The sequence below is a fragment of the Staurois parvus genome, unplaced genomic scaffold, assembly GCF_062004578.1.
Source record: "Staurois parvus isolate SC_StPar_1 unplaced genomic scaffold, SC_StPar_1.0 ptg001869l, whole genome shotgun sequence".
Lineage (NCBI taxonomy): Eukaryota > Metazoa > Chordata > Amphibia > Anura > Ranidae > Staurois > Staurois parvus.
The window spans coordinates 119,539-142,206 of NW_028319665.1; the positions used below are offsets into that span (position 1 = coordinate 119,539).

Here is a 22,668-nt window from a genome sequence, read left to right on the forward strand (position 1 = left end):
GTGAATATACAGATCTGCTTTTGTCTTGGCTTCTTTCCACTTCTTGAACCCTGTATTTACCCCTGACTGGGGCACATGATTCAGGCTAGTTGCCCCTTTATTTTCCAATCGGGGCACATAATCTACAGACCTTTACCGTGTGTGTTGTATGCTTTTCTGTCAATAAACGTGCTGCTTCTCCCAAAAAAAAAAAAAAAAAATAATATGAACAAGCAGGATCGGTCCTGATCACTGGGTAAGCAGATAAATTGGCTGATCGGGGTCAACACAGCACCGACCCCACAACACTAAGGTGGGCAATGCCGTTTGGATGTGTGATGTTAGCTGACAAATAAGATTACAATCAACCCACAGACGTCAGTGACAAACATGACTTGGGCCAGCTCATCAAGTGAGGAATTCTGTGAAGTCTTCAAAGCCAAAGACAAATCATCAGGATAACTCTACACCTGCAAACGTTTCCAGAAGAGAGATGGGTGCAAAGTCCAGAAGGCGGCCAAAAATAAGATCAACATCCTCAAAATGGTGAAGCACCCCAACATTCTGCAGCTGGTCAAAGTGTTTGAGACAAAAAATGAATATTTCATCTTCCTGGAGCTAGCTTCAGGCCAGGAAGTGTTTGACTGGATCCTGGATCAGGGTTATTACTCAGAAGGATACAAGTAACATCATGTGGCAGGTCCTGGAGGCTGTGGCCTATCTTCACTCACTGTGTATTGTGCACAGGAACCTCAAGATGGAGAACTTGTATTATAACCGTTTAAAGAATTCCAAAATAGTCATCGGTGACTTGCATTTGGCTAAATTGGAGACAAGCCTCAAAGAGTATGCTTTACACAGTTAATATTTATGTTAATGTACATGAGAATTCATATAGTTTATTCTTTGTACCATTTCCTATGGATATTTCTATAGTTAGTTATATGCTGCCATCAGTGGCCTTATTTGGTAATGCACTTGTTTTTCATGTTGCCTCCCTGTGATCTATGACAGTTCCATTGTATATGAAGCTCCTCCCTTCTTCTTGAGTACAGCACTTCCTGTGTCATGGAGGCAGCTAACAGTCCACATGTAACAGGGACACATGTATTCTGCATAGTACGCTACAGAAAGTATCATCTTTTGACCGCATAATACTGGAAACCATTCATTCTGCTGTATCCTGTTGTCACATGTACAAAATAAAGCAACTTCTGGATGAACACAGTATTGGTGAGCTCAGCTGATAAGGATTGTCCACAGTGATTATATCTGCTTACACAGGCTAGGCAGAGAGGTCTCACAAGGGATAAATTGCTATCACAACAATCTGAGTCAGAATAAAGAGCCTTGTGGCACACCTGAGTACCTGGCTCCAGAGGTAGTCGCAGGCCAGCGATATGGTTGGCCTGTGAACTGCTGGGCCATCAGAGTTATTTTATACATACTACTCTCTGGGAACCCTCCGTTCTACGATGAGATGGAGGTGCAAGATTACGAAAGTCATTGCAAGAACCTGTTCTGGAAAAATCTACATGGTGATTATGAGTTTGACTCTCCATAGTAGGATGATATTTCTCTAGCAGCCAAATATTTGGTGTCACATCTGATGGAGGTGGACCAGAGGACGACAGTGGCGGACGCCATTAGTCATGAATGGATTTCAGGGAATGAGCATCCAATAAAAACCATCAAGGACGAAATGTGTGCGCAGATGGAGAAGAACTTCGTGAAAGCCAAATGAAAGAAAGCTGTGGGGGTGACCACCATGATGAAGTGCCTGAGAGCACCAGAACAGACCGAGTACAAGACCCTTTCTGCAGCCATGGAAAGCGAGGGGACGCCAGGCCTGGACTACCCCCACACAGTCACCTGCCAGCACCTCAGATGAAGAAACACAATCCCTGCTCAGCCCCTCCACTGATGGAACTGGATGAGGAGCAGATTAACGACCATAACCCTATTCACCGCAGAGCATATCGTCATTAACCCTTCCTCTCCCTCCACCATGACGGGCCTCTCTGCCATCATGTCATTAACATTTTCCTCCACCAGATGGGTCAGCAGCAGATAGAGCAGAGATGCCACTACCGTCCCATTAGAGAATTGCAGCGCTGACTTCCATCGTCCCATTAACCCTTCCACGGCTACGGCCAAGCATTACTCTCTTTAGTTGCTAGAGATCTACTGCACTGTTATAGCATTCCTCCCCCTCATTCTCCTGATAGTTGTTGGACTAAAATGTAAAGATCTCCACCATATTCATCCTACACTTCATGACTCCATTCCATCTTTCTGCACCACCACCGCTAAAGAGGACCTGTCATCACCAGTTAATACCTAAATATTTCCTGCAGAAACTTTTCTAAAGAGAGCCTTGGATAGTCTTCTCTCTGGCCACCCCCCAGTAACACCTCCTTCCTTTCTAAGATAATTAAGTAGAGGTCCCCCTTACTAGTGAGTATACAGGTCCACTTTACGGCTGGGAGGAATCTCTTGTACTGTATATACACGGGCAGGCTTCTTTACTCTTCTTGAACTCTGCATTTACCACTGCCTGGGGCAGATGATTCAGGCTGGTTGTTCTGCAAGACGGATCTTATTATATCTCTGAAGCATACCAGCTTCTTTCTGAAAGTCAATTATCCCAAACTCAACAAAAAGGACCCCTTGAGCAAATACTAACAGGGAGCTCAAAAGTCTATTAGACACTGAGGTACCATCTTCCAAAAGCATACAAAATTCTTTTTTTCCTCCAGGAAGGCCAATTGAGGCCTCCATGGAGAGTATCGCCCATGGGTTATCACAATGTATTGAGTTTATTGGATATCAATTCTTTATATACAACCATACCACATGAGGTTGGCATCACCGCCCTAGGTCACTTTTTGGTCCATGAAACCTATCTTGATCATTCCAAGGTCCAGTTCATCATGGAAGGCAATAAAATTTTCCCTAGAGCATAACTATTTCCCCAGATACGGGATACCACCAATGGTGAGTCTTTTGCACCGTTACACCAACCTTACTCATGGGCTGGTGGAAGGAGCTCCGTATCTGGAGAAACAAACCTTTTGCTGCCCATATAGTTTTTTATGGCCAATACATAGACAAAACGTATTTTTCGCTCCATAAGATGACCTCTCTCTTCACCCCAAAAATAGGGGAAAATGTCTGTTTCTTATGGAGCGGCTGGCCCGGTATTCCCGCTACTGAGGTTTTAGAATGCCGGGCCGGCCGCTCTGCTCTGTGCAAAAGAGCCCGCTGCTCAGTGCCAGCATCTTCAGTGTGGGCACCAGGCTGTGAAAGCTTGCGACTTCACAGCCAGGTGCGAGAAGCGCTGCTCTTTGTGAATGGTCCTTTAGTCTTGTGAAACCGGTCACATGTCCCACAAGACTACATGGAGGGAGGGGAGTAGGACAACGCCACGGAAGTAGGAGAAGGTACCTGTCAAATTCGGGGACCCGCCCCCCTTCTGGTCATCTCCTGTACTGTGTCTGCAGTCCATTGGATCAGAATTTTGTTTTTCTTGTTTAACTCCTGAAAAATCTAGGTGCGTCTTAAGGAGCGAAAAATACGATAATCATCCTAAAGAATGGCTCTCCTCCAGTTTCTTTGTAGAGTATTCTAAAGACAATGAAGTGGGCCTCTTTCACACATGTCCAGCTCAACTTTGGTATTTTTACATCCAAAAGGTTCGATTATCTCCAAAATTCGCTTGAAGCCTACATCAGGTAATTCATACCTGTACCATCATAGTTGCCTCTATCCAGCTTGGATAAAGAATGTTCCCAAAAGGCCAATTCACTAGATTCTGTAAAAACTGTACCTTGGATGAAGACAATTCCTCTCAGGGGCTTATTTTGAGAGGCAGGTGATTAGGAAAAGGCTTTTACCCCCATCTAATGCAACAGGCTTATGAAGATTAGTCTTCCATACACCAAGAGTTCCAAATCAGATCATTTGGATAGGTTTGACATTAAATTCAACACCCAGTATTTCACATTACAGGGAGAGTATACATTTTTATGCCACAGGAGCATGCTACAAAAAAGATCCCAAATCAGGACCATTCCTTCCTTATGAAACCTTAGCTTGTCTGAGAAGAGCTCCCAATACTAACAGCACAGCCCCCCGCTAGCTTACATTTTCAAGAAAGTCCACTTGTCATTTTTTGGCAACTTTCTGCCACTTAAAATGCAATATACCAGTGTGAGAAAACTCAGTGTAAGATGTGCCCATGTGTGAATCCCAGATAAAAAGCATTTCCAAAATAGTACTGGAAACCTTTACCCGATTGAGAATTCTCCTATTCTTGTTTCTCAGATGATGTCATCTGTCTCACGGGTCCCTAGGGGGTTCTATGTGGGTTGTACTATACGCACTGTTAGGGACTGTGTTGGTAAACACAGAAGACTGATCGAGGAATCTAATATTGATCATAGTGTACCTCTCCATTTTAAATTCAAACGTCGGGGTTCTACTGTAGGGCTCTGCGTGTGGATCCTTGAAAAGATCCCTCCTGTGAGACTCTGTGGTAGAGAATTCAAAGGCTGCCACAGAGAAACCTTCGGTATTTTTCCATACAGGTGTCCATTTGTGAAGCAGCGATAAATCACCGCTGATCATATTACCAGTAAACACTTCTAATTTGCGTTCCCGTTTGTGACGGGAGTCACATGGAACCCAGCTCACTTTGGAGAGGTGGGGAGACCAGTCTCAGCTCCCCATATCCCTCATGTGTAAGTCACCCTGTGCCTGTTAGGGGTACAGGGTGATCTCTCCTAATATTGTGTAGACACCCGTTTGTCTTAGGGAGTAAAAAACAAAATATTAAATATAAAAAATGCTATTTTATTATAAAAATGAATATAGAATGATAGTGATTCAATAAATATATACAGTATGTGCTGTCAATCAAACCCACCCGAAAATAGAAACATGGCAAACTCCTATAAAAAGGTAAAGAGAAAGATAACATTTTAGTCACTTGAGGGCGACAGGCACGTATGGAGAGTACAGAGGCTTTGGAGAACAAAAAACTGCAAAGTTCAGCCATGCACAGAATTGCGTGTTAGTTTCATGGGTTGTAAGCAAACAGGACCGAATGTATGGTTCCCGCTCTAGAACCATGCCACATTACTTCTTACCTGAACTCACAGCTTGCCATCAGAGTAAAGGTCATTCTGCTCATCACCTTGTGTTGCCTCTCTCAAGTTTTAGCTTGGCCAGCATCTCTCACGGAAAGTCCCATCATATGCGCTAGTAATGACTGTGACCCTAACAGATCCTGGTACCAATAATGAAGTCATAGAAGAACATGGTTCTGGAAATGTTGGACAGACTGGAAAAAAGGACCAAGGAGGAGAGAGCTCTGGCGATGACACAGGACTGATTGGAAAGGACCAAGGAGAAAATGAGTCTGGAGATAACACTGGACTCTCTGGAGTGGTTCTGGAGATCTAGTGGCATTTATATTGTAAAAGCGCCGAGCAAACTGTTGGTGCTATATAAATCCTGAATAATAATAGTGATTAAAAAAAAAAAAAAACAAACAAACACACACATTAGTCTTCAGAGCCAAAAGACAAATCATCAGGAAAAAACTAAACCTAACGTTTCCTGAAGAGAGATGGGCGCAAAGTTCGGAAGGCGGGCAAAAATGAGATCCGCATCCTCAAAATGGTGAAGCACCCCAACATTCGGCAGCTGGTTGTGTTTGAGACAAAAATGAGATATTTCATCTTCATATAGCTAGCTTCAGGCCAGGAAGTGTTTGACTGGATCCTTGATCAGGGTTATTACTCAGAAAAGGAAAAAAGTAACGTCATGCGGCAGGTCCTGGAGGCTGTGGCCTGTCTTCACTCACTGTGTATTGTGCACAGGAACTTCCAGTTAGGGAACTTGTATAACCATTTGAAGAATTCCAAAATAGTCAGTGACTTTCATTTGGCTAAAATTGGAGACAAGCATCAAAGAGCCTTTTTTCACACCTGAGTACCTGGCCCAGAGGTAGTCGCACTCCAGCGATATGGTCGGCCTGTGGAATGCAGGGCCATCGGAGTTAATTTGTACATACTACTCTCTGGGAACTCTCCATTCTACAATGAGATGGAGGAGCAAGATTACGAAAATGACAAGAACCTGTTTCCGGAAGATTCTACATGGCGATTACGAGTTTGACTCTCAATATCGGGATGATATTTCTCTAGCAGCCAAAGATTTGGTGTCCCGTCTGATGGAGGTGGACCAGAGGGTGGTGGTGGCAGATGCCATTAGACATGAATGGATTTCAGGGAACGCTGCATCCGATGAAAACTTAAAGGATGAAATGTGTGCGCAGATTGAGAACTTCACAAAAGCCAAATGGGAGAAAGCTGTGGGGGTGACCACCATGTTGAAGAGCCTGAGGGCACCAAAACAGAGTCCAAGACCCACAGAAGCCAGCAACAAATATATGACTTGAGCCAGCTCAATGGATGAGGAGGATTACGAAATTTATGACAAGAACCTGTTCCTGAAGATTCTACATGGCGATTAGGAGGAGACTAAATATTGGGATGAGATTTCTCTAGCAGCCAAAAGATTTGGTGTCCCATCTGATGGAGGTGGACCAGGACCAGAGGGTGACAGCAGTGGACACCATTAGCCATGAATGGATTTTAGGGAATGCGGCATCCGATAAAAACATCAAGGGCGGAGTGTGCGCAGCTTGAGAATAACTTCACGAAAGCTAAAAATGGAAGAAAGCTGTGGGGGTGACCACCATAATGAAGTGCCACCACCTGCTAACACCCCAGCTGAAGAAACGCCATCCCAGCCCCTCCCCTGACGGCGGTTAAGCTGGTCCTCATCCAGTGCTATAACCCTATTCACCGCAGATCATACCGTCATTAACCCTTCCTCTCCCTCCATCACGATGGGCCACTCTGCCATCATGTCATTAACATTTTCCTCCACCAGATGGGTCAGCAGCAGATGGTGGAGCAGACATACCACTACCATCCCGTTAGAGTGAATCGCAGCACTGACCTCCCATCGCTCCATTAACCCTTCCACCACTACAGTCAAGCATGACTCTTTAACCCTTTAGTTACTAGAGATCTACTGCACTGTTAGATCAATCCCCTCCCCCCATTCTCCTGACAGCTGGACTAAATGTAAAGAACACCACCATGTCCATCCTCCACTCCACATTTCTACACCACCACCGCCGCTAAAGCAGACCTGTCATAACCAGCTAATGCTTTTCTGTGCTTCTAAAAACTACCTAAATATTTCCTGCAGAAACTTTGGATTGTCTTCTTTCTGGCCACCCCCAGTAACACCTCCTTCCTTTCTCAGATAATTAATAAGTAGAGGTCCCCCTTACTAGTGAGTATACAGATCTGCTTTATGTCTTGGCTTCTTTCCTCTTCTTGAACCCTGTATTTACCCCTGACTGGGGCAGATGATTCAGGCTGGTTGACCCCTTTATTTTCCAAATCGGGGCACATAATCTACAGACCTTTACCGTGTGTGTTGTATGCTTTTCTGTCAATAAAAAAAACTTGCTTCTCCCAAAAAAAAAAAAAAAAAAAATATGAATAAGCAGGATCAGTCCTGATCACTGGGTAAGCGGAGAAATTGGCTGATCAGGGTCAGCCCAGCACCGACCCCACAACACTAAGGTGGGCAATGCCATTTGTAATCCTTTGTCACCTAACACCACACATCCAATCAACCCACAGAAGTCAGCGACAAACATGACTTGGTCCAGCTCATCAAGTCTGAGGAATTCTGCGAAGTCTTCAAAGCCAAAGACAAATCATCAGGATAACTCTACACCTGCAAACTTTTTCAGAAGAGAGATGGGTGCAAAGTCCGGAAGGTGGCCAAAAATATGATCAACATCCTCAAAATGATGAAGCACCCCAACATTCTGCAGCTGGTCAAAGTGTTTGAGACAAAAAAGGAATATTTCATCTTCCTGGAGCTAGCTTCAGGCCGCGAAGTGTTTGACTGGATCCTGGATCAGGGTTATTACTCAGAAGGATACAAGTAACGTCATGCGGCAGGTCCTGGAGGCTGTGGCCTATCTTCACTCACTGTGTATTGTGCACAGGAACCTCAAGATGGAGAACTTTTATTATAACCATTTAAAGAATTCCAAAATAGTCATCAGTGACTTGCATTTGGCTAAATTGGAGACAAGCCTCATGAAAGAGTATGCTGTTACACACTTAATATTTATGTTAATGTACGAGAATTCATATAGTTTATTCTTTGTACCATTTCCTATGGATATTTCTATAGTTATATGCTGCCATCAGTGGCCTTATTTGGTAATGCACTTGTTTTTCATGTTGCCTCCCTGTGATCTATGACAGTTCCTTTGTATATGAAGCTCCTCCCTTCTTCTTGAGTACATCACTTCCTGTGTCATGGAGGCATCTAACAGTCCACATGTAACAGGGACACATGTATTCTGCATAGTACGCTACAGAAAGTATCATCTTTTGACCGCATAATACTGGAAACCATTCATTCTGCTGTATCCTGTTGTCACATGTACAGAATAAAGCAACTTCTGGATGAACACAGTATTGGTGAGTTCAGCTATCGGATAAGGATTGTCCACAGTGATTATATCTGCTTATACAGGCTAGGCAGAGAGGTCTCACAAGGGATAAATCGCTATCACAACAATCTGAGTCAGAATAAAGAGTCTTGTGGCACACCTGAGTACCTGGCCCCAGAGGTAGTCGCAGGCCAGCGATATGGTTGGCCTGTGAACTGCTGGGCCATCAGAGTTATTTTATACATACTACTCTCTGGGAACCCTCCGTTCTACGATGAGATGGAGGTGCAAGATTACGAAAGTCATTGCAAGAACCTGTTCTGGAAAAATCTACATGGTGATTATGAGTTTGACTCTCCATAGTAGGATGATATTTCTCTAGCTGCCAAATATTTGGCGTCACATCTGATGGAGGTGGACCAGAGGACGACAGTGGCGGACGCCATTAGTCATGAATGGATTTCAGGGAATGAGCATCCGAGAAAAAAAACAAAGGACGAAATGTGTGCGCAGATTGAGAAGAACTTTGTGAAAGCCAAAATGAAAGAAAGCTGTGTGGGTGACCACATGATGAAGTGCCTGAGGTAACCAGAACAGACCAAGTACAAGACCCTTTCTCCATCCATGGACAGTGAGCAGACGCCAGGCCTGGACTACCCCCGCACAGTCAACTGCCAGCACCTCAGATGAAGAAACACAATCCCTGCTCAGCCCCTCCACTGACGGAACTGGATGAGGACCAGATTAACGACCATAACCCTATTCACTGCAGAGCATATCGTCATTAACCCTTCTCCCTCCACCATGACGGGCCTCTCTGCCATCATGTCATTAACATTTTCCTTCACCAGATGGGTCAGCAGCAGATGGAGCAGAGATGCTACTACCGTCCCATTAGAGAATTGCAGTGCTGACTTCCATCGCCCCATTAACCCTTCCACGGCTACGGCCAAGCATTACTCTTTAGTTGCTAGAGATCTACTGCACTGTTATAGCATTTCTCCCCCTCATTCTCCTGATAGCTGTTGGACTAAAATATAAAGATCTCCACCATATACATCTTACACTTCATGACTCCATTCCATCTTTCTGCACCACCACCGCTAAAGAGGACCTCATCACCAGCTAATCCTTTTCTGTGCTTCTAAAAATGACCTAAATATTTCCTGCAGAAACTTTTCTAAAGAGAGCCTTGGATAGTGTTTTCTGGCCACCCCTTCCTTTCTAAGATAATTAAGTAGAGGTCCCCCTTACTAGTGAGTATACAGGTCCACTTTACGGCTGGGAGGAATCTCTTGTACTGTATATACACGGGCAGGCTTCTTTACTCTTCTTGAACTCTGCATTTACCACTGCCTGGGGCAGATGATTCAGGCTGGTTGTTCTGCAAGACGGATCTTATTACATCTCTGAAGCCTACCAGCTTCTTTCTGAAAGTCAATTATCTCAAACTCAACAAAAGGACCCCTTGAGCAAATACTAACAGGGAGCTCAAAAGTCTATTAGACACTGAGGTACCATCTTCCAAAAGCATACAAAATTCTTTTTTTCCTCCAGGAAGGCCAATTAGGGCCTCCATGGATAGTATCGCCCATGGGTTATCACAATGTATTGAGTTTCTTGGATATAAAATTCTTTATATACAACCATACCACATGAGGTTGGCATCACCGCCCTTGGTCACTTTTTGGTCCATGAAACCTATCTTGATCATTCCAAGGTCCAGTTCATCATGGAAGGCAATAAAATTTTCCCTAGAGCATAACTAGTTCCCCAGATACGGGATACCACCAATGGTGAGTCTTTTGCACCGTTACACCAACCTTACTCATGGGCTGGTGGAAGGAGCTCCGTATCTGGAGAAACAAACCTTTTGCTGCCCATATAGTTTATGGCCAATACATAGACAAACCGTATTTTTCGCTCCATAAGATGACCTCTCTCTTCACCCCAAAAATAGGGGAAAATGTCTGTTTCTTATGGAGCGGCTGGCCCGGTATTCCCGCTACTGATGTTTTAGAATACCGGGTTGGCCGCTCTGCTCTGTGCAAAAGAGCCCGCTCCTCTGTGTGAATGGTCCTTTAGTCTTGTGAAACCGGTCACATGTCCCACAAGACTACAGGGAGGGAGGGGAGTAGGACAACGCCACGGAAGTAGGAGAAGGTACCTGTCAAATTCGGGGACCCGCCCCCCTTCTGGTCATCTCCTGTACTGTGTCTGCAGTCCATTGGATAAGAATTTTGTTTTTCTTGTTCAACTCCTGAAAAATCTAGGTGCGTCTTATGGAGCGAAAAATACGATAATCATCCTAAAGAATGGCTCTCCTCCAGTTTCTTTGTAGAGTATTCTAAAGACAATGAAGTGGGCCTCTTTTTCACACATGTCCAGCTCAACTTCTTTGGTATTTTTAGATCCAAAGAAGGTTTTATCTCCAAAATTTGCTTCAAGCCTACATCAGGTAATTCATACCTGTACCATCATAGTTGCCTCTATCCAGCTTAGATAAAGAATGTTCCCAAAAAGCCAATTACTAGACTCTAAAAACTGTACCTTGGATGAAGGCAATTCCTCTCAGGGGCTTATTTTGAGAGGCAGGTGATTAGAAAAAGGCTTTTACCTCATCTAATTCAACAGGTTTATGAAGATTAGTCTTCCATACTCCATAAGAGTTCCAAATCAGATCATTTGGATAGGTTTGACATTAAATTCAACACCCAGTATTTCACATTACAGGGAGAGTATAAATTTTTATGCCACAGGAGCATGCTACAAAAAAGATCCCAAATCAGGATTGGTCCTTCCTTATGAAACCTTAGCTTGTCTGAGAACAGCTCCCAATACTAACAGCATAGCCCCCCACTAGCTTACATTATCAAAAGTCCACTTGTCATTTTTTGGCAACTTTCTGCCACTTAAAATGCAATGTACCAGTGTGAGAAAACCCAGTGTAAGATGAGCCCATGTGTGAATCCCAGATAAAAAGCATTTCCAAAATAGTACTGGAAACCTTTACCCGATTGAGAATTCTATTCTTGTTTCTCAGATGACGTCATCTGTCTCACGGGTCCCTAGGGGGTTCTATGTGGGTTGGACTATACGCACTGTTAGGGACTGTTTTGGTAAACACAGAAGACCGATCGAGGAATCTAATATTGATCATAGTGTACCCCTCCATTTTAAATTCAAGTGTTGGGGTTCTACTGTAGGGCTCTGCGTGTGGATCCTTGAAAGGATCCCTCCTGTGAGACTCTGTGGTAGAGAATTCAAAGGCTGCCACAGAGAAACCTTCGGTATTTTTCCATAGAGGTGTCCGTTTGTGAAGCAGCGATAAATCACCGCTGATCAGATTACCAGTAAACACTTCTAATTTGCGTTCCTGTTTGTGACGGGAGTCACATGGAACCCAGCTCACTTTGGAGAGGTGGGGAGACCCGTCTCAGCTCCCCATATCCCTCATGTGTAAGTCACCCTGTGCCTGTTAGGGGTACAGGGTGATCTCTCCTAATATTGTGTAGACACCCGTTTGTCTTAGGGAGTAAAAAAAAAAATATTACATATAAAAAATGCTATTTTATTATAAAAATTAATATAGAAAGTGATATTGATTCAATAAATATATACAGTATGTGCTGTCAATCAAACCCACCCGAAAATAGAAACATAGTAAACTCCTATAAAAAGGTAAAGAGAAAGATAACATTTTAGTCATTTGAGGGTGACAGGCACGTATGGAGAGTACAGAGGCTTTGGAGAACAAAAAGAACTGCAAAGTTCAGCCATGCACAGAATTGCGTGTTAGTTTCATGGGTTGTAAGCAAACAGGACCGAATGTATGGTTCCCGCTCTAGAACCATGCCACATTACTTCTTACCTGAACTCACAGCTTGCCATCAGAGTAAAGGTCATTCTGCTCATCACCTTGTGTTGCCTCTCTCAAGTTTTAGCTTGGCCAGCATCTCTCACGGAAAGTCCCATCATATGCGCTAGTAATGACTGTGACCCTAACAGATCCTGGTACCAATAACGAAGTCATAGAAGAACATGGTTCTGGAAATGTTGGACAGACTGGAAAAAAGGTCCAAGGAGGAGAGAGCTCTGGAGATGACACAGGACTGATTGGAAAGGACCAAGGAGAAAATGAGTCTGGAGATAACACTGGACTCTCTGGAGTGGTTCTGGAGATCTAGTGGCATTTATATTGTAAAAGCGCCGAGCAAACTGTTGGTGCTATATAAATCCTGAATAATAATAATGATTAAAAAAAAATAAAAAAAACACACACATTAGTCTTCAGAGCCAAAAGACAAATCATCAGGAAAAAACTAAACCTAACGTTTCCTGAAGAGAGATGGGCGCAAAGTTCGGAAGGCGGGCAAAAATGAGATCAGCATCCTCAAAATGGTGAAGCACCCCAACATTCGGCAGCTGGTTGATGTGTTTGAGACAAAAATGAGATATTTCATCTTCATATAGCTAGCTTCAGGCCAGGAAGTGTTTGACTGGATCCTTGATCAGGGTTATTACTCAGAGAAGGAAAAAAGTAACGTCATGCGGCAGGTCCTGGAGGCTGTGGCCTATCTTCACTCACTGTGTATTGTGCACAGGAACCTCCAGTTAGGGAACTTGTATAACCATTTGAAGAATTCCAAAATAGTCAGTGACTTTCATTTGGCTAAAATTGGAGACAAGCATCAAAGAGCCTTTTTTCACACCTGAGTACCTGGCCCAGAGGTAGTCGCACTCCAGCGATATGGTCGGCCTGTGGAATGCAGGGCCATCGGAGTTATTTTGTACATACTCTCTGGGAACTCTCCATTCTACAATGAGATGGAGGAGCAAGATTATGAAAATTATGACAAGAACATGTTCCGGAAGATTCTACAAGGCGGTTACGAGTGACTCTCAATATCGGGATGATATTTCTCTAGCAGCTAAAGATTTGGTGTCCCGTCTGATGGAGGTGGACCAGAGGGTGATGGTGGCAGATGCCATTAGACATGAATGGATTTCAGGGAACGCTGCATCCGATGAAAACTTAAAGGATGAAATGTGTGCACAGATTGAGAACTTCACAAAAGCCAAATGGGAGAAAGCTGTGGGGGTGACCACCATGTTGAAGAGCCTGAGGGCACCAAAACAGAGTCCAAGACCCATAGAAGCCAGCAACAAATATATGACTTGGGCCAGCTCAACGGATGAGGAAGATTACGAAATTTATGACAAGAACCTGTTCCTGAAGATTCTACATGGCGATTAGGAGTTTGACTAAATATTGGGATGAGATTTCTCTAGTAGCCAAAAGATTTGGTGTCCAATCTGATGGAGGTGGACCAGAGGGTGACAGCAGTGGACACCATTAGCCATGAATGGATTTTAGGGAATGCGGCATCCGATAAAAACATCAAGGGCGGAGTGTGTGCGCAGCTTGAGAATAACTTCACGAAAGCTAAAAATGGAAGAAAGCTGTGGGGGTGACCACCATAATGAAGTGCCACCACCTGCTAACACCCCAGCTGAAGAAACACCATCCCAGCTCAGCCCCTCCCCTGACGGCGGTTAAGCTGGTCCTCATCCAGTGCTATAACCCTATTCACCGCAGATCATACCGTCATTAACCCTTCCTCTCCCTCCACCACGATGGGCCACTCTGCCATCATGTCATTAACATTTTCCTCCACCAGATGGGTCAGCAGCAGATGGTGCAGCAGACATGCCACTACCATCCCGTTAGAGTGAATCGCAGCACTGACCTCCCATCGCTCCATTAACCCTTCCACCACTACGGTCAAGCATGACTCTAACCTTTTAGTTAATAGAGATCTACTGCACTGTTAGATCATTCCCCTCCCCCCCACTCTGACAGCTGGACTAAATGTAAAGATCACCATGTCCATCCTCCACTCCACATTTCTACACCACCGCCGCTAAAGCAGACCTGTCATCACCAGCTAATTCCTTCCTTTCTCAGATAATTAATACGTAGAGGTCCCCCATGCTAGTGAGTATACAGATCTGCTTTATGTCTTGGCTTCTTTCCTCTTCTTGAGCCCTGTATTTACCCCTGACTGGAGCAGATGATTCAGGCTGGTTGAGCCCTTTATTTTCCAAATCGGGGCACATAATCTACAGACCTTTACTATGTGTGGTGTATGCTTTTCTGTCAAATATGCTGCTTCTCCCCAAAAAAATAAAAAATATGAACAAGCAGGATCGGTCCTAATCACTGGGTAAGCAGAGAAATTGGCTGATCAGGGTCAGCACAGCACCGACCCCACAACACTAAGGTGGGCAATGCCGTTTGGATGTGTGATGTTAGGTGACAAAGGATTACAATCAATCCCACAGAAGTCAGCAACAAACATGACTTGGGCAAGCTCATCAAGTCTGAGGAATTCTGTGAAGTCTTCAAAGGCAAAGACAAATCATCAGGAAAACTCTACACCTGCAAACTTTTCCAGAAGAGAGATGGGTGCAAAGTCCTGAAGGCGGCCAAAAATAAGTTCAACATCCTCAAAATGATGAAGCACCCCAACATTCTGCAGCTGGTCAAAGTGTTTGAGACAAAGAAGGAATATTTCATCTTCCTTGAGCTAGCTTCAGGCCGGGAAGTGTTTGACTGGATCCTGGATTCGGGTTATTACTCAGAAGGATACAAGTAACATCATGCGGCAGGTCCTGGAAGCTGTGGCCTATCTTCACTCACTGTGTATTGTGCACAGGAACCTCAAGATGGAGAACTTGTATTATAACCGTTTAAAGAATTCCAAAATAGTCATCAGTGACTTGCATTTGGCTAAATTGGAAACAAGTCTCAAAGAAGCCTTGTGGCACACCTGAGTACCTGGCCCCAGGAGGTAGTCGCAGGCCAGCGATATGGTTAGCCTGTGAACTGCTGGGCCATCAGAGTTATTTTATACATACTACTGTCTGGGAACCCTCCATTCTATGATGAGATTGAAGTGCAAGATTACGAAAGTCATTGCAAGAACCTGTTCTGGAAAAATCTACATGGAGAGGTGGGGGAGACCGGTCTCAGCTCCCCATATCCCTCATGTGTAAGTCACCCTGTGCCTGTTAGGGGTACAGGGCGATCTCTCCTAATATTGTGTAGAGACCCGTTTGTCTTAGGGAGTTCAAAAACAAAATATTACATATAAAAAATGCTATTTTATTATAAAAATGAATATAGAAAGTGATAATATTGATACAATAAATATATACAGTATGTGCTGTCAATCAAACCCACCCAAAAATAGAAACATGGTAAACTTCTGTAAAAAAGGTAAAGAGAAAAATAACATTATAGTCACTTGAGGGTGACAGGCACGTATGGAGAGTACAGAGGCTTTGGAGAACAAAAATAACTGCAAAGTTCAGCCATGCACAGAATTGCGTGTTAGTTTCACGGGTTGTAAGTAAACAGGACCGAATGTATGGTTCCCGCTCTAGAACCATGCCACATTACTTCTTACCTGAACTCACAGCTTGCCATCAGAGTAAAGGTCATTCTGCTCATCACCTTGTGCTGCCTCTCTCAAGTTTTATCTTGGCCAGCATCTCTCACGGAAAGTCCCATCATATGCGCTAGTAATGACTGTGACCTAACAGATCCTGGTACCAATAATGAAGTCATAGAAGAACATGGTTCTGGAAATGTTGGACAGACTGGAAAGGACAAAGGAGGAGAGGGCTCTGAAGATAACAGAGGACTGATTGGAAAGGACCAAGGAGAAAATGAGTCTGGAGATAACACTGGAATCTCTGGAGTGGTTCTGGAGATCTAGTGGCATTTATATTGTAAAGCGCTGAGCAAACTGTTGGTGCTATATAAATCCTGAATAATAATAAATAAAATATAAAAAAAAAAAAACACACATTTGGAATTTTGTCCTCCAGGTTAAAGCTGCAGCTGATCTCAACATTGATACATGCAGGCATGGCGTAAACATCATAAAAATACAAAGAAAAAAAAAAAAAAACACAAACTTGGCTTCATATAAAAAGACCTCCAGTTAAAGTAACCTTTACCAGCTATGACAACCAATTAAGGGGTGCCTCACGCCCGACATAGTTGGTGAATTGCTCAGAGAACACGATTCAGATGCTCACAGCCAATCGGATGCTCACAGTAATTTTCTGGTCAATATAAAAATTACATTTTATTTATAAACTTATTGAAACTTACTTTGTATCCAGTGTTAAGAGAACCATCAGGATTGGCCCTGATCACTTGGTGAGCGGAATAAATCAGCCAATCAGGGGCAGCACAGCATTGCACCACACTCAGCCATTCTTCCTGTCACCACCCCAGGACACTAAGGCGGGCAATGCCTTCGGATGTGTGACGTTAGGTGACAAAAAGGATTACAATCAACCCACAGACGTCAGGGACAAACGTGACTTTGCCCAGCTCATCAAGGCAGAGGAATTATGCAAAGTCTTCAGAGCCAAAAGACAAATCAGGAAAAAACTAAACCTAACGTTTCCTGAAGAGAGATGGGCGCAAAGTCCGGAAGGCGGGCAAAAACGAGATCAGCATCCTCAAAATGGTGAAGCACCCCAACATTTGGCAGCTGGTTGATGTGTTTGAGAAAAAATGAGATATTTCATCTTCATATAGCTAGCTTCAGGCCAGGAAGTGTTTGACTGGATCCTTGATCAGGGTTATTACTCAGAGAAGGAAAAAAGTAACGTCCTGCGGCAGGTCCTGGAGGCTGTGGCCTGTCTTCACTCAATGTGTATTGTGCACAGGAACCTCAAGATGGAGAACTTGTATTATAACCGTTTGAAGAATTCCAAAATAGTCAGTGACTTTCATTTGCCTAAAATTGGAGACCAGCATCAAAGAGCCTTTTGTCACACCAGAGTACCTGGCCCAGAGGTAGTTGCACTCCAGCGATATGGCCGGCCTGTGGAATGCAGGGCCATCAGAATTATTTTGTACATACTCTCTGGGAACTCTCCATTCTACAATAAGATGGAGGAGGAAGATTACGAAAATTATGACAAGAACATGTTCCGGAAGATTCTACATGGAGATTACGAGTTTGACTCTCAATATCGGGATGATATTTCTCTAGCAGCCAAAGATTTGGTGTCCCGTCTGATGGAGGTGGACCAGAGGGTGATGGTAGCAGATGCCATTAGACATGAATGGATTTCAGGGAACGCTGCATCCGATGAAAACTTAAAGGATGAAATGTGTGCGCAGATTGAGAACTTCACAAAAGCCAAATGGGAGAAAGCTACGGGGGTGACCACCATGTTGAAGAGCCTAAGGGCACCAAAACAGAGTCCAAGACCCACAGAAGCCAGCAACAAATATATGACTTGGGCCAGCTCAATGGATGAGGAAGATTACGAAATTTATGACAAGAACCTGTTCCTGAAGATTCTACATGGCGATTAGGAGTTTGACTAAATATTGGGATGAGATTTCTCTAGCAGCCAAAAGATTTGGTGTCCCATCTGATGGAGGTGGACCAGGACCAGAGGGTGACAGCAGTGGACACCATTAGCCATGAATGGATTTCAGGGAACGCGGCATCCGATAAAATCAAGAGCGGAGTGTGCGCAGCTTGAGAATAACTTCACGAAAGCTAAAAATGGAAGAAAGCTGTGGGGGTGACCACCATAATGAAGTGCCACCACCTGCTAACACCCCAGCTGAAGAAACGCCATCCCAGCTCAGCCCCTCCCCTGACGGCGGTTAAGCTGGTCCTCATCCAGTGCTATAACCCTATTCACCGCAGATCATACCGTCATTAACCCTTCCTCTCCCTCCACCACGATGGGCCACTCTGCCCTCATGTCATTAACATTTTCCTCTACCAGATGGGTCAGCAGCAGATGGTGGAGCAGACATGCCACTACCATCCCGTTAGAGTGAATCGCAGCACTGACCTCCCATCGCTCCATTAACCCTTCCACCACTACAGTCAAGCATGACTCTAACCCTTTAGTTACTAGAGATCTACTGCACTGTTAGATCATTCCCCTCCCCCCCATTCTCCTGACAGCTGGACTAAATGTAAAGAACACCACCATGTCCATCCTCCACTCCACATTTCTACACCACTGCCGCTAAAGCAGACCTGTCATCACCAGCTAATGCTTTTCTGTGCTTCTAAACACTACCTAAATATTTCCTGCAGAAACTTTTCTAAAGAGCCTTGGATTGTCTTCTTTCTGGCCACCCCCCAGTAACACCTCCTTCCTTTCTCAGATAATTAATAAGTAGAGGTCCCCCTTACTAGTGAGTATACAGATCTGCTTTATGTCTTGGCTTCTTTCCTCTTCTTGAACCCTGTATTTACCCCTGACTGGGGCAGATGATTCAGGCTGGTTGACCCCTTTATTTTCCAAATCGGGGCACATAATCTACAGACCTTTACCATGTGTGTTGTATGCTTTTCTGTCAATAAAAAACTTGCTGCTTCTCCCCAAAAAAAAAAAAAAAAAAAAAAAAAAAAAATATGAACAAGCAGGATCAGTCCTGATCACTGGGTAATCGGAGAAATTGGCTGATCAGGGTCAGCACAGCACCGACCCCACAACACTAAGGTGGGCAATGCCGTTTGGATGTGTGATGTTAGGTGACAAAGGATTACAATCAACCCACAGAAGTCAGCAACAAACATGACTTGGGCCAGCTCATCAAGTCTGAGGAATTCTGCGAAGTCTTCAAAGCCAAATCAGGATAACTCTACACCTTCAAACTTTTCCAGAAGAGAGATGAGTGCAAAGTCCGGAAGGTGGCCAAAAATAAGATCAACATCCTCAAAATGGTGAAGCACCCCAACATTCTGCAGCTGGTCAAAGTGTTTGAGACAAAAAAGCAATATTTCATCTTCCTGGAGCTAGCTTCAGGCCGGGAAGTGTTTGACTGGATCCTGGATCAGGGTTATTACTCAGGATACAAGTAACATCATGCGGCAGGTCCTGGAGGCTGTGGCCTATCTTCATCACTGTGTATTGTGCACAGGAACCTCAAGATGGAGAACTTGTATTATAACCGTTTAAAGAATTCCAAAATAGTCATCAGTGACTTGCATTTGGCTAAACTGGAGACAAGCCTCATCAAAGAGTATGCTGTTACACAGTTAATATTTATGTTAATGTACATGAGAATTCATATAGTTTCTTTGTATTATTTCCTATGGACATTTCTATAGTTAGTTATATGCTGCCATCAGTGGCCTTATTTGGTAATGCACTTGTTTTTCATGTTGCCTCCCTGAGATCTATGACAGTTCCTTTGTATATGAAGCTCCTCCCTTCTTGAGTATAGCACTTCCTGTGTCGTGGAGGCAGCTAACAGTCCACATGTAACAGGGACACATGTACTCTGCATAGTACGCTACAGAAAGTATCTTTTGACCGCATAATACTGGAAACCATTCATTCTGCTGTATCCTGTTGTCACATGTACAGAATAAAGCAACTTCTGGATGAACACAGTATTGGTGAGTTCAGCAATCGGATAAGGATTGTCCACAGTGATTATATCTGCTTATACAGGCTAGGCAGAGAGGTCTCACAAGGGATAAATCGCTATCACAACAATCCGAGTCAGAATAAAGAGCCTTGTGGCACACCTGAGTACCTGGCCCCAGAGGTAGTCGCATGCCAGCGATATGGTTGGCCTGTGAACTGCTGGGCCATCAGAGTTATTTTATACATACTACTCTCTGGGAACCCTCCGTTCTGCGATGAGATGGAGGTGCAAGATTACGAAAGTCATTGCAAGAACCTGTTCTGGAAAAATCTACATGGCGATTATGAGTTTGACTCTCCATAGTAGGATGATATTTCTCTAGCAGCCAAATATTTGGTGTCACATCTGATGGAGGTGGACCAGAGGACGACAGTGGCGGATGCCATTAGTCATGAATGGATTTCAGGGAATGAGCATCCGAGAAAAAAACACAAAGGACGGAATGTGTGCGCAGATTGAGAAGAACTTTGTGAAAGCCAAAATGAAAGAAAGCTGTGTGGGTGACCACCATGATGAAGCGCCTGAGGTAACCAGAACAGACCAAGTACAAGACCCTTTCTCCATCCATGGACAGTGAGCAGACGCCAGGCCTGGACTACCCCCGCACAGTCAACTGCCAGCACCTCAGATGAAGAAACACAATCCCTGCTCAGCCCCTCCACTGACGGAACTGGATGAGGACCAGATTAACGACCATAACCCTATTCACCACAAAGCATATCGTCATTAACCCTTCCTCTCCCTCCACCATGACGGGCCTCTCTGCCATCATGTCATTAACATTTTCCTCCACCATATGGGTCAGCAGCAGATGGAGCAGAGATGCCACTACCGTCCCATTGGAGAATTGCAGTGCTGACTTCCATCGTCCCATTAACCCTTCCATGGCTACGGCCAAGCATTACTCTTTAGTTGCTAGAGATCTACTGCACTGTTATAGCATTCCTCCCCCTCATTCTCCTGATAGTTGGACTAAAATGTAAAGATCTCCACCATATTCATCCTACACTTCATGACTCCATTCCATCTTTCTGCACCACCACCGCTAAAGAGGACCTGTCATCACCAGTTAATGCTTTTCTGTGCTTCTAAAATTACCTAAATATTTCCTGCAGAAACTTTTCTAAAGAGAGCCTTGGATAGTCTTCTCTCTGGCCACCCCCCAGTAACACCTCCTTCCTTTCTAAGATAATTAAGTAGAGGTCCCCCTTACTAGTGAGTATACAGGTCCACTTTACGGCTGGGAGGAATCTCTTGTACTGTATATACACGGGCAGGCTTCTTTACTCTTCTTGAACTCTGCATTTACCACTGCCTGGGGCAGAGGATTCAGGCTGGTTGTTCTGCAAGACGGATCTTATTACATCTCTGAAGCATACCAGCTTCTTTCTGAAAGTCAATTATCTCAAACTCAACAAAAGGACCCCTTGAGCAAATACTAACAGGGAGCTCAAAAGTCTATTAGACACTGAGGTACATCTTCCAAAAGCATACAAAATTCTTTTTTTCCTCCAAGAAGGCTAATTGAGGCCTCCATGGAGAGTAATCGCCCATGGGTTATCACAATGTATTGAGTTTCTTGGATATAAATTTTTTATATACAACCATACCACATGAGGTTGGCATCACCACCCTAGGTCACTTTTTGGTCTTGATCATTCCAAGGTCCAGTTCATCATGGAAGGCAATAAAATTTTCCCTAGAGCACAACTATTTCCCCAGATACGGGATATCACCAATGGTGAGTCTTTTGCACCGTTACACCAACCTTACTCATGGGCTGGTGGAAGGAGCTCCATATCTGGAGAAACAAACCTTTTGCTGCCCATATAGTTTATGGCCAATACATAGACAAACCGTATTTTTCGCTCCATAAGATGACCTCTCTCTTCACCCCAAAAATAGGGGAAAATGTCTGTTTCTTATGGAGCGGCTGGCCCGGTATTCCCGCTACTGATGTTTTAGAATACCGGGCCGGCCGCTCTGCTCTGTGCAAAAGAGCCCGCTCCTCTGTGCCACCATTTTCAGTGTGGGCACCAGGCTGTGAAAGCTTGCGGCTTCACCGCCAGGTGCGAGAAGCGCTGCTCTTTGTGAATGGTCCTTTAGTCTTGTGAAACTGGTCACATGTCCCACAAGACTACAGGGAGGAAGGGGAGTAGGACAACGCCACGGAAGTAGAAGGTACCTGTCAAATTCGGGGACCCACCCCCCTTCTGGTCATCTCCTGTACTGTGTCTGCAGTCCATTGGATCAGAATTTTGTTTTTCTTGTTCAACTCCTGAAAAATCTAGGTGCGTCTTATGGAGCGAAAAATACGATTATCATCCTAAAGAATGGCTCTCTTCCACTTTCTTTGTAGAGTATTCTAAAGACAATGAAGTGGGCCTCTTTCACACATGTCCAGCTCAACTTCTTTGGTATTTTTACATCCAAAGGTTCGATTATCTCCAAAATTCGGTTCAAGCCTACAAATCAGGTAATTCATACCTGTACCATCTAAGTTGCCTCTATCCAGCTTGGATAAAGAATGTTCCCAAAAGGCCAATTCACTAGATTCTGTAAAAACTGTACCTTGGATGAAGACAATTCCTCTCAGGGGCTTATTTTGAGAGGCAGGTGATTAGGAAAAGGC

At 44.2% G+C, this 22,668-nt stretch overlaps 1 protein-coding gene and 7 pseudogenes across 1 annotated transcript in view; all 8 read left to right on the top strand.

The window, feature by feature from the left end:
* The first annotated feature begins 299 nt into the window (after nucleotides 1-299).
* Nucleotides 300-1,916, top strand: LOC149433956 (caM kinase-like vesicle-associated protein; annotated as a pseudogene).
* Nucleotides 1,917-5,595: 3,679 nt separating this feature from the next.
* On the top strand, nucleotides 5,596-6,445 carry LOC149433957 (caM kinase-like vesicle-associated protein pseudogene; annotated as a pseudogene).
* A 1,257-nt stretch (nucleotides 6,446-7,702) lies between these two features.
* On the top strand, nucleotides 7,703-9,275 carry LOC149433958 (caM kinase-like vesicle-associated protein pseudogene; annotated as a pseudogene).
* A 3,596-nt stretch (nucleotides 9,276-12,871) lies between these two features.
* On the top strand, nucleotides 12,872-13,796 carry LOC149433959 (caM kinase-like vesicle-associated protein pseudogene; annotated as a pseudogene).
* Nucleotides 13,797-14,830: 1,034 nt separating this feature from the next.
* On the top strand, nucleotides 14,831-15,958 carry LOC149433960 (caM kinase-like vesicle-associated protein pseudogene; annotated as a pseudogene).
* Nucleotides 15,959-15,972: 14 nt separating this feature from the next.
* Nucleotides 15,973-22,668, top strand: part of LOC149433961 (uncharacterized) — a 119,279-nt gene continuing 112,583 nt past the window's right edge. The window contains exon 1 of the mRNA XM_089664253.1: nucleotides 15,973-16,308. Within this exon, the coding sequence (XP_089520379.1) occupies nucleotides 15,973-16,308 (336 nt within the window). The remainder of the gene's footprint in view (nucleotides 16,309-22,668) is intronic.
* LOC149433962 (caM kinase-like vesicle-associated protein pseudogene) lies at nucleotides 16,476-17,948 on the top strand (annotated as a pseudogene).
* LOC149433963 (caM kinase-like vesicle-associated protein) lies at nucleotides 19,110-20,714 on the top strand (annotated as a pseudogene).